This window comes from Propithecus coquereli, unplaced genomic scaffold (genome assembly GCF_000956105.1).
Source record: "Propithecus coquereli isolate 6110/MARCELLA unplaced genomic scaffold, Pcoq_1.0 Scaffold188, whole genome shotgun sequence".
Taxonomy (NCBI): Eukaryota; Metazoa; Chordata; class Mammalia; order Primates; family Indriidae; genus Propithecus; species Propithecus coquereli.
In genome coordinates, this window is record NW_012143634.1 from 2,318,647 (window position 1) to 2,330,282 (window position 11,636).

At 43.4% G+C, this 11,636-nt stretch overlaps 1 protein-coding gene across 1 annotated transcript in view; it reads left to right on the plus strand.

Annotated features, from left to right (window-relative positions):
* Nucleotides 1-260: 260 nt before the first annotated feature.
* MAOB (monoamine oxidase B) overlaps nucleotides 261-11,636 on the plus strand; it is a 138,259-nt gene continuing 126,883 nt past the window's right edge. The window contains exon 1 of the mRNA XM_012642795.1: nucleotides 261-468. Coding sequence (XP_012498249.1) covers nucleotides 423-468 — 46 coding nt within the window. The 5' untranslated portion in view covers nucleotides 261-422. The remainder of the gene's footprint in view (nucleotides 469-11,636) is intronic.

Sequence of the window (11,636 nt, forward strand, 5' to 3'; positions counted from 1 at the left end):
GTAATTGGGGCGCTGGAGGAAGACACCCCCAATCTGCCATCCCCCAGCTCCCAAGCTCAATAGAGCGCTAGGGAGGCTGATGGGAAAATACCGTGCAGAAGGCCCAGGGCTGATGGCCCCGGGGCGGGACTCTTTGAGGCCCCAGTGACCTCTCGGCTCAGGCGCCCGCCCTTCCCAGGCCTGCGGGAGGGGGCCAAGCTGCCGGCGGGGGCGGTGGCCGGGCGCTCCAAACGGCCTGCGCGTCGCGGGCGGGCGGGGCTGCGCGTCCCGGCGCCTGGGGCCCGTCATATAGCTGCTGGCCGAGGCGCTAGTGCGCTGGGGCAGCGCGCGGCTGGCGGGAGGGCAAGCAGGCAGGCGGGCGGGGCCGAGGCCCAGAGACCGGAGCGGCAGGCACCGGGGCGACCTGGAGCGGGGCGAGCACCATGAGCAGCAAATGCGACGTGGTCGTGGTGGGGGGCGGCATCTCAGGTCAGTCGCGGCTGCGCGCCCTCCTTCCTCTTCGCGCACTCGGACAGGTGGTCGCCTGGGGGAGGCGCGCGGGGCGGCAGTGGGGCGCGGGCTGACCCTGGAGCCCCGCGACTCTATGTGCACGGGAGGGGCTCTAGTGCGTCCTGAGAGCTGCGCACCGAACCTTTCCTCGGTTGAAGGATTTGGTGCGTCCGGGGCAGAAGCCAGGGGCTGGAAGGAAGCCTGTTGGTCTGCGGCCAGACTTTGACCTTCTCCCTGGGAACGCAGGCCTTTCCTTGCTGCAATTTTCGAAGCCAGGAGAAAGGGGGTGGGGAGAGAGGAGACGCCTCCTGGGTGGGGGTGGGGGGCGGCGGGTTGGCGCAAAGGTCAGTCATTGCTGCAGCTTGATGTGGACACTGGGCACCCTCGCTTGGAGCAGGCACGGACCACGACGTAATATTATCCAGGCTTCGGGAAAATGACCTTGAACAGAAGGAAGAGGTTGGGCCCTGGCCAATCGATTGTCAAAGACCTTCCAGACCCCCCTGAATCTCTGCAGTTCCATGATTGTCAGGGGTCTATCTACCTGAGGCTGCAGGGCCATCTTGGCAAATGCCTCTTCTCCCCCTCTCCCTCCCCACCCCGCTACCCCAAACACAGGGTGGCCAAGCTGCAACTTGGCTCTCTGGCCCAGCCCATATTTGGCAAGGATAGGAACAGAGATACCCCCTTAGCCACAGGGCGGCTGTGTACGCAGCAGGGGCGACAAAAAAACAGAAGCCAGAAGAAGGAATGGGGTTAGTGGGGGAGGGGGAGGCTGATCATATAGGGGTAGGGTCTGTGGGAATGAGCAATCTCCCAGCACAGGCTGTTTAACAGACCCCAGGGATATGTTGGCCCAACTCTCAGCGCCTCCTGGTGCTCAAGCAGTAATTAGGACACCTCCAGACCCCTGTGAATGTGTTGTCTAAGACTTGCCCTAACCAGTTCTTAGGTAGCCTTCAGGGGCAGGGGTGGCCTTGCTTCCTGTGAGGAGGGCAAGGCAGAGGTGTTGGAACTCTCCTGTGGCTGGAGAGGAAACACAGGCCTTAGAGGTTGGGTGCTGACCCTGGTCCTGTGCTGCTGCCCCCGCTGTACCTTTGGGTCAGATCTCAGCCTACCCCATCTGTCCAGCCTGCCCTGGTGAGTTCACCCGTGCCAGGCCCTGTGCCCAGCGCTGCAGGTACATAGATGCATAACCACAGCATGCTGAGGTTGGCCAAAGCTGTGTATAGATTCAGTTTTCTTTCAGTATTTTTGACATCTTCTCTCCTAGAGGAACTTATTCTTAAAAGCATACCTACTTAGGTGTTTTAGAAAATATTACTAAATGCCTCTTGGTGCTGCCTTGCACAGCACCCGATCGTACAGAAGCTGAAGGTTCTCTTTTCAGGCCCCTAGAATCCTTTTCTTACCCCAGTATGCCTAATGGGTTCAAGTTCTTCTCTTTTTCCCCTATTGTTTTGTTCTTTTTAATTCATTCTCCAAACCTTTAAGTTCACTCAGATTATTCATATTAGACTCATACGGGTAAGGTAGATAAGGGTTTGGCTGTTTTTACAAGCAGTGGTGAACCTCTACATTGCCCCCCTACTCTGATCAAAACAAGGGATTGATGAGAGATCTGCCTTTTCTTAAGAACACTCCATGGAATAGGCATTGTTCTAAGAACCAAGAAAACAGGGTTCCAAGGCCCAACCTTACTCGATTGTTTTATCTGCTACATGGGGACAACACCAATTAGTTATAGCTAGATTACAGGGCTGTTGTGAAGGGCAGGTGAATCAATGTTTTTGAAATAGCTTTGCAAAGTCTGAAATATAGCACAAGGCTCCACAAGAGTTTTACTCGTTTATTCAAACTATAGGCATTAGGGGAGGCTATGATAGGGGATTCAAAAATGGATCACGTTGTTCTTGCCCTGGAAGACTTGTCAATCCAAGAAGAGAGATGGGATACCCAAACAAAGACAATAGAAGACGGTGCATACCACAGGAGGAGTCCATTCATTCATTCATTATTCATTCATTCAATGAACATTTACTTCCTGTCCTAAAGGGAATAAAAGATGACTTATGCAGGTCCATTGACCCATGGACCCTCACCAGGTGATGTGGGAGACAGAGTGATGAACAATTAATACTGTTTGACCTATGATAGATGCAGTACCTGTAAAAAGTTCTAGGGAAGGTGATTGGAGAGAATGTCAAACTCTGAGAAATCTGGGAAGACTTAGTAGAGGACGTGACATTTGAACTGAGTCTTAAAGGATGAATATGAATTCTCCAGGAGACTAGATGAAAAAAGCATTTTAAGCTAAAGAACAGCTAATATAAAACCACGAATATGTGAAAGAACATGATAATATGTTTAGGAAACCTTAAGAACTTCAGTCTGGAGAACTAGGTGGGGGAAGACTGGAGGGAGACAAAGGTAAAAAAGTCAGTCAAGATGAATTGTGGGGAGCCTTGTATATCATCCCCAAAAGATTTAGCTTCTTCCGTGGTCAATAAACAGCACTGATGACTTTTGGTTCACAGAGTGCCGTGTGTCAACAGACTGGGGATACGGTGATGATATTAGCAAAAAGAGTGACGTGAAGAAGACAGAGAACAGGTTTTGGGAAAAGATAGGACATCTAGAATTGGAAGCGCTGGGAGGACCCAGGGAGAGAAATCTAGCAGTTGGAAATGTGGGATAGAATTTGAGATTACAGATGTGTATGACAGAAGTTTTAGTTGAAGCCATTGAAATAGATGAAATGGCCAAAACTAAGAGTGTAAAATGTAGAATTTTAGAATTAGTAGGTGACTGGCACAATAATTTTTGTTTAAAAGTCTCTGAATTCGACTCTGATTTTTAAACTTTGTTAATTATTAAACTTGGAGTATTCTGGTAATTCCCTGATAATTTTTAGAGCTGTCAGCAAATTTTAATCACTCCCTTTGGGATAAATAGGGATGTATTGAGAGTACAGCTAGTTAATATATAACTTTCTTTTTTGATGTTTGAAAATTTCCAAGGCAATTGTAGATTTGCTTTGTAGAAGTGTGTACAGTATATAAATGAATACCTACTGAAATCTCTTTTACCCACAGGGCTGGTCATGTCTGGAGACTTGGCATAGCAATGATGTCTCCCACACGGAGCTGGACAGCACCATGTTGCTTCTGTCCTGAGTCTCAGCTTTAGTATTTGGATTGGGGGTGGAACCACAGGAACTACCTTTGCAATTCTAGAATGGCTCTTGCTCAGTCCCCAGAATAAAAGCTAAAAAAGGCAACTCAAAGCAGAAACAAGAAAGTTTTGGCCAGGCTTGGGAGAGGAGGTTTGGTCATCTGAGGGTGGCAGGCACTTGTTTGAGATCCCTAGAAGAGTGGAAACTGGAATTGACAATTGTAACTAACACCTGGCAGGTGATCTGTGTGGCCAGGAGAGCGAGACTTGCTGTAGACTGGCAGTACTGGTCTGGGCAGGGAGTGTCACAGACAGCTCACGAGGGGTCATGAGTTGAGGGATGTGGTGGGCAGATGTGGCAAAGCCTCCCCCTCACCTTTGGTAAAGAAAAATGGAGAACTTCCCTGGGCTTCTCTAACCCATTTGAATGTATAGATGTGCTGGGAAATTTGTACATCCCAGTCAAGGACAGAATATAGACAGGCAATATAGCAATGCTAAAAAACAGCATAGGCTTCAGTGTCAGACTGGTTGGGAATCCCCTTTCTGACACTTACCTATTGTATAACCTTAAAAGTTACCTAAATTTCCTGTTCTTCAGCTGCCTTATCTTTAAAATGAAACTCATAATACCTTCCTGGCAGGCCTGTTTACAGGATTAAAAAGAATGCACATTAAGGACCATAAACGGTGATCATTATGGCTTTACCTTGCTTTACTTTGCTCTACCTTTTGGAAAATATATCCTTGTCGGAGCATTTTTCAATCTATGGGAGCAAGAAAGAGGCATTTCTGTGTTTTCATGTCTTCCTTTTCACCAAGCAATTTTTTCTGGATATGAGGCATATATAAGGTGGCAAGAGGATGCGGGGTGCATGTGTAGGGGTCAGTAAGGACCTGCTTTTTGGTTCCAGCCTCATTCTGATCCGGCCCATCCCTTTATCCACCCCCATGCAATGGGCCTGAGGAACTCAGGCTCATCTCGGGCTCGGGAACCACTGGGTTCCTCATGAGAAGAAATTCTGGAAGCCCTAGATCTATACTTCAGCCTCACCCCAGCCTGGCTGTTACTCCGATTCTGACCTGGTCCTCATTTTAGCCACCTGAATCCTGTCTTAATTAAAATAGAAAACAAATGCATTAATATAATAATAAATGATATTATTTATTTAATAATATTTAATAGTAAATAATCAAAAGAGGTAGCGTATCAAGCTATCAGGCGCTGTCTACATGCTGGGCAAGGTGTCAGGAGGTTGATTAGAATGACAGCAGCTCTGTGAAGGTAAAGCATGACAAAGCCTTGTTTCTTCTGCTCAATTCTAACACCTGGGGCACATTGGAGGAAGGAGTCAGTTGGTGGGCTATGGGGGCTGAGCCAGGTGCCACTAGAGCCACAATTTCTAGGTCCTTGTATGTCCTCAGAAGTCACCAGGGCAGGTATAAGGCTTGGCTTGGCCATTGATAATGGCCACAGTTTCCTTCTCCTGTGGCTGAGTGTTGAGGTCCAGGCTCCCTGCTGTACACACAGGGACAGTGGTAGAGCAGAGGGGTTAAGAGGATGGTGTCTACCCTATTCCACCACTAACTAGCTGTGACACTTTAGGCAAACAGTTAACATTCCCATACCTTAGTTTCCTCATCTGGAAAATGGGTATCATGATGGTATCTATTTCATAAAGTGGCTGAGAGGATTAAGAGAAAATACATGTAAAGAGCTTGGAATGGGGCTTGGCATGTGGCAAACACGCAATAGGTGTTGGCTATTGTTTTCAATCAGCCTGACAAAATGGACACTAGCCACTAGTGGGTCTGAAGTGCCAGTGTGCCAGCCTCCTCCACTGACAAACTGAGTTGAAGAAGTGGTTTGTGGCTGTGTGTGAGCATGCACTGACACACACACACACACACACACACACACACACACACACACACACACATACGGAAAATAGCATTCTGCTTTCTTGGCTTGTATATGATTTACTAATACACATGATGTCAGGAAGTCAGCAGCAGCTCAATTTAAAGAAAAAGTCTCAATTCTACTTGTTTTAATATATGTTTAAGAGATAAATATGCCAGAAACTAGAAGTGCAAAACACATTTCTATACAAAAAGGAAGGAGGATAACACAAATGTTGAACACAAGGGCTCTGGGGGCCTGGGACTTGGGTTCGAATCCCACCTTTTCCTCTAAATGTGGAGCTTGGTCAAGTTACCTACTTCTTCTGCCTCAAGATGCTTACTTAAAAAGTGGGGGGATGGTCCTGGGCTAACTGCTGGAATGCTCAATAAATGTTAACTTTAGTATTTTTACAAGTCACTGGCAATACTTAACTGAGGGGACCCTGGAAACTTGCAAGATTAAATACCCTTCTAGGTCCAAAACATAAGTCAAATCAAGAGGCCATGTCCAGATGTATTATGTGTCTGAAAAACAAGTGTTTTTATCTGCATAACAGAATACTTTAGAAATTTGCTCGGGTTAAACGTGCAGCATTACCCTTTGCAAGGATCTCAAGATTTAGCTTAGTAGTGATGTGTCTGCAAAAATGTTATTTCCCCTAAGAGACGGGCATAATGATATAAAATTCCTTCCTGATTTTGAACATCCAGGTAACAAACTTCTTCGGAGCTAAACAATGTTTTGATTTAATAGATTCATTGGTGACTAAAGATGGAAGTATCTTTAGAATTTTACCTACTAGATAAGATCACCTGGTTGTACATCCAGGCAAAAGCAGATCTAGAGAGGCCCAAGGGCTGGCTCCAGACCTCACGGCCACTTCTTTTGAATAAAATTACTGTCCTGGGAGATGAGCCCTTAGCCTTAGGAGTAAATGCAATTGGAATTGACCAAATGGTGCTGGGTGGGAGGTAAAAATCAGGACTATTTCAAATATATTGTTTCTATTCATGTTCACAAAATGGGTCTATCTTCAGCCTCCTCAGTTAACTCAGTAAATAAAGGTAGTATAGAAAGGCAAGTCCCTGTTAGCAATGTTTCCCAAGTCAGCATGCATTTATTTACTGAAGGGAAGTATAGAAAAAGAATAAGACCAATTTCTTACAGGAAACTTAAAATGTAGCCAAAGACATAAGACTAGTACATACATGCAATAGGGAACAATGAAAAATAATATATAATTGAATTCAGAACTGTGGGACTTAAGGGCAAAGCTAGGCAGAAGAAATCACTGAAGTCCCTGGGAATTGGAGAAAGTCTCATTAAGGGAGTGGAATTGAACAGATTCTGAACAACCCAGGTTTGGGTGGGTAGTCATGTGGCTGATAGCTGGGGAAGCCAAGAAATGGATAGAAATTGAGGAACAGGTTGAGAGATGATGAGCCTGATTATAATGAATCAGGTTATCCTGAATGTCCAAGGGAGGTTTCAAGCAAAATGGGGGTAGAGAGGAGGCAAGAATGGGTAGGAGGAGGTCTTCAAAGATGCACTTTGTTTTCTTCACTGTCTTGCTGAGAGCCTACCCAGAAAAGTATCACAGACAATAATCAATGTCTCCCCTCTGAAGTTTTATCATTGGAATTGAAGGACTTGATTGTACTTAAAATTTTCCTTTTTTCATAAAAAAAAAAATAAAAACAAAGAGATTTTCTCCCCAGGGGCTGTGACCCGGTTTACTAAATGATAAACACACATCTTGGGCAATCTCAAACACAAAGTGAATAGTTCATCCTATTTGTTATATAAAAACTGCCATTGAAACCTTTTGTTTTGTGAGAGAGGGGACACCCTCAGAAAGCATCTTCAGGTAAGTCTGACCTTTCAAATGTTATTCGTTTTACCATAGTCTCCATTTAATGGCATCTAAATGTCATAGGCTAGTTAATTTCCACGTCATATCTGAAGTTTAAGCTCTTGATCTTAAGTTGGGCATCTCTTACCTAGGCCATTTTTCATACTGGCCTCCTCCTTCTCAAAATTTATCAAATTGCACGATGATGAAGGTTCTACTAGGCTCTCCTTTTAGCCTAAATAATCCTCCCTTTTGATTAACCTATCCAACATTTCTAAAGATTTTTTTTTTTATATTGAATTTGGAATCCTGATGTCATCTTTTGGAGTTGGGGCTACTTTTTATTCTTGTCATCCCACTTGTGTTTCTGTCTTAAACTGTGTCTTGATAATTATATCTTTAATTATATCTCACTTCTTTGGGTTATTTTCCAGTCTTCTACATTAAAGAAACAAGCTCTTTGGAAGAGCTTTTGTCATCCCGCACAGCATCTTTCTCAGAAGGATAAAGTGAAGAATTAATAACTAAATTAATTAATAACCAAAATTCCTTTAAAAGTTTTTAAAGAGAAAGGCTACTGATATAAATGAAAGATGCAATCTCATTCTACCGTAGTGATTTACAGTATGAGGAATTTTATTTTTTAGAGAGATGGGAATATGTTTTAATAACACGAATTGCAGAAATAATGCATATTTACTGTGAAAATCTGTGAATTACAGAAAATGGCAAAAATAAAATGAAAATCGTCTGTAATTGAACCCCACAAAAACCTAACCACTATTAGTATTGCCACCTATCTTTTCTTTATGTATAGCATATGTTGTATTTACTGTACTCATTTGTATCCCTTTTAAAATAAATAACAACATATTATGAATGTTTAACCATGTCTTAAATGTTCTTCCATGTGATCTTGATAACTTTATAATATTAGTTCATATGATTATAAGTTATTTAACCAATCTCCTGTTGCTGAAGATTTGTGTTATTTTCAAATTTCTGCTGTTTTAAACAAAGCTATTATGAGCCTAAATTGTTGTGCATAATTCTGATTATTTCTTTAGGAAATTTCTTTAGGAAATTTCTAGAAGTAAATATTGGGAATCCTTTTAAGGCATTTAATAATTGTTGCAAAATTGTTACCCCAAGAAAGTCTTACCAGTTTACTTCATGGTGTAATTTTAATAATGGCTTCTTCTTGGCCATTTCAGCAGGAAACCAACATTTCTCCCCACCTCTGGCACAGTACAGAGACAATCCTGATTCTTCACCAGTTCATAGTTGTAAATTAATGAAGTTGTAGGTACTAGAAATTATGAATATCTTCAGTTTTGTAAAATTTTAGTGGTTACAAGTAAATTTAGCCCTGTATAATATGCAGGCAAACTGGTTTTTTGCAATTACGATCTTATGCCTACCATTATTTACTAGAAATATATATTTTTATACTACTTTTAAATTTATTGGATACTATTTATCCTGTGCTTCTAAGAAGTTTGGCATCATTAATTAGATAACCGTTGTGTTTCAGTGCAGAAAATAGCCTTGTAACAGACCATTTTCTATGAGTAATTATTTTTACCCATCTAGATAAAACGTGAATATAGCTTTTGTCCACGGTCTATTGTAACAGCTGATCAAACAGCTGTTTCATGTTTTACATTTTAATTTCCACTCTAGTTTGCATTCAAATCCTGTGATAGAGTTCAGTTTATTTAGGAGACCCATAAGATACAGTTGACTGTTTCAGAATAGCCCTTTTATGCTATGCCAGTTAGTCGAAATCAAACATCCCTTGTTAAACACCGACGGTAAGCACATATAACGATGTGCATGAAAATGAGTTGTCCTCCTTTCATCAAATGTATTTCCCTATGTTGTTTCTGCAGGGAGAAAGATAAGTTTGTCCATTTGTTCATTCATTTGTTCATTCATTCAATAACCCTTATCAAGTGCCCTATTTACCAAATATTGGGCAAGGTGTGGGAATATACAGATGGATAATACATGGGCCCATCTTTAAGAGATACACCAAGCAGATGTGTACAGGTGAATGCTCTGAGGGGTGGTGGTTGCTGCGAAAGCCTCATTCATCTGGTTCAGATGACACAGAGGAGGATGGCAGCTTCACCTGAAGGGCCTCAGAGGCCCTGAAAGAAGATTTGGTGATAAGATTTATCAGAGAGACAACCAGCCAATTCAAATATTCTTCCTTAAAATATAGATTTAAGTGGTTGAAACTTAAATCTGTGTTCTAACATACATACGGTGTTGACATTTCAGTTTCGGCTCCTTTTACTGTTGGCCCCGAAATGGCAGTGTAGTGGATGCCGTAGTAGGCTGCCCTGCTCCCTTCGGGGCTTGCTGAGAGTGTCGACTGCTGCTGGTTCACAGCTGAGGCCCTCTCTGGAAATTGCCCTTGATTGAAGGGAGCTAGCTCACCCACGGGCATGCCCCTTCCCTGGGGGCATCCTGCAACCAGTATGGGGCTATGAAGGCCTGGCCTCTTTACCTCAATCCAGGATGATTCTGAAGGGTCATCTCAGCTTCAGAATTCACTACAGGATTGACTGATTTCTCTGTTGTGTCTGTGTCTCAGTTCAACTCTTTCCTCTGCCCAATGTTGCTTCCCTTACTTCTTTACATGTGTTAAACCCTGATAAAGCTTCTATACACAAATCCGTCTCAGAGGCTGCTTGCCAGGGGACCCTAAGCTAAACAGACAATGAATAGCATTTTTGCTTTGTACATCACAAGATGTTCTAATCATGAAGCTTCAGTCAGTTGGAGGTGGAGACCATTAAAGGATGTAACCTTTTTCATGTTCTTTAGTGGTCTTGACCAGGGGTTCAAACAGCCATTAGGGCCTGGGCAGGGTGCTTAGCCTCATCAGTTCTGGATAACCACTCTTCGGTGCCCTGAGAGCTCCCAGAGCAGGGGTGGAATGTGGAGGCTGATCACTACACTGGCCCAAACACACTCCAGGGAATCCGATTCTTCACTTACCACACTGTGCATTTATTTAGAGCTGACATTCTGGGCTCCTGATGTGGAAAATGGATTTCTTCTTTTACTGGAGAAAATTGTGGCAGTGTAGCCAGGGGAAAAGTTATGAAACAGACAGCCCAATCTGTGACGTCAAGATACAGAAGGTCGGGGGTGTCCATCTATCCCAAGCCACTGTTTTGGATCCAGCTCAGATTCTGGGTTCTTGGGAAAATAGCACTGTTGGTGTGCACCTCTATTCTTCCTCTAATGCTACCACCATTTTTTGTAGTTACCTGTAGGATTTCTCACAGGGAATTGAAGATACTGAAAGTGATTGTAAAAATGGACAATGGAATCCCAGATGGACAAAGGAGAAAGTGAGACTGTGAAGGAGATAGCTGCTTGGTAGGTTCAAGTAAAAGGTTAAAAGATTGGAGGCTCTTGTCTGATTGCAGAACATTCATATTAGAGGGATTTGAACAAGAGAACTAGAAAGGTAGAAGATCATGATTATGAGAGGCTGTGCTGTAGGGTTTTGACAGGTAACCTTTTGATAGTACTTCTCGGAAACGACCACTGATAGCATTTAAACAAGTTGCAACATTTTGAATCAGCATGTCTGGAGATAGAATGACTTAAGAGCCCAAAAAGTAATTTTTTGAAACTAATGTGCTCTTGGTTTTACAATTGGGCAGAGGAGACAACTCTCCATTTAGTCTAAGTTTAAGGATGCCTGGAAGACCCTTCTGCTGGATTGGGAAAGGCAGGAAATCACACACTTGGGGGCCTGAAGATTCTAAGTAGAGGTCTCTGTGAAAGTTGCATGCAGCTCACTGGGAAGGCTAACCCCTCAACTGCTGATTTATTGTGTGAGCGATGTACAGTAGGATGGGGAAGGTGCTCAGGCTACAGCAGTACGAAGCAGCTGGGAGATAAAGACAGATGTTATCATCCAGATTATTTTCTTGAAGATGATTAGAAAAGCTTAGAAAAAAGCAGAAGTTATATAAAATTCAACATTATTTAAAATCCAATGGGGACAACCCTTTGTCCCATTCCACGGCAAACTATAATAGAAAGAGAGAGAGACAGAGACAGAGAGAGAGAGTGGTCCTGTCCTTCTCATGCCCCACCAAACCAAACCTTGTGGAGCTAGACTTTTTTTTTTTTTTTTTTTGAGACAGAGTCTCACTCTTTTGCCCAGGCTAGCGTGAGTGCCGTGGC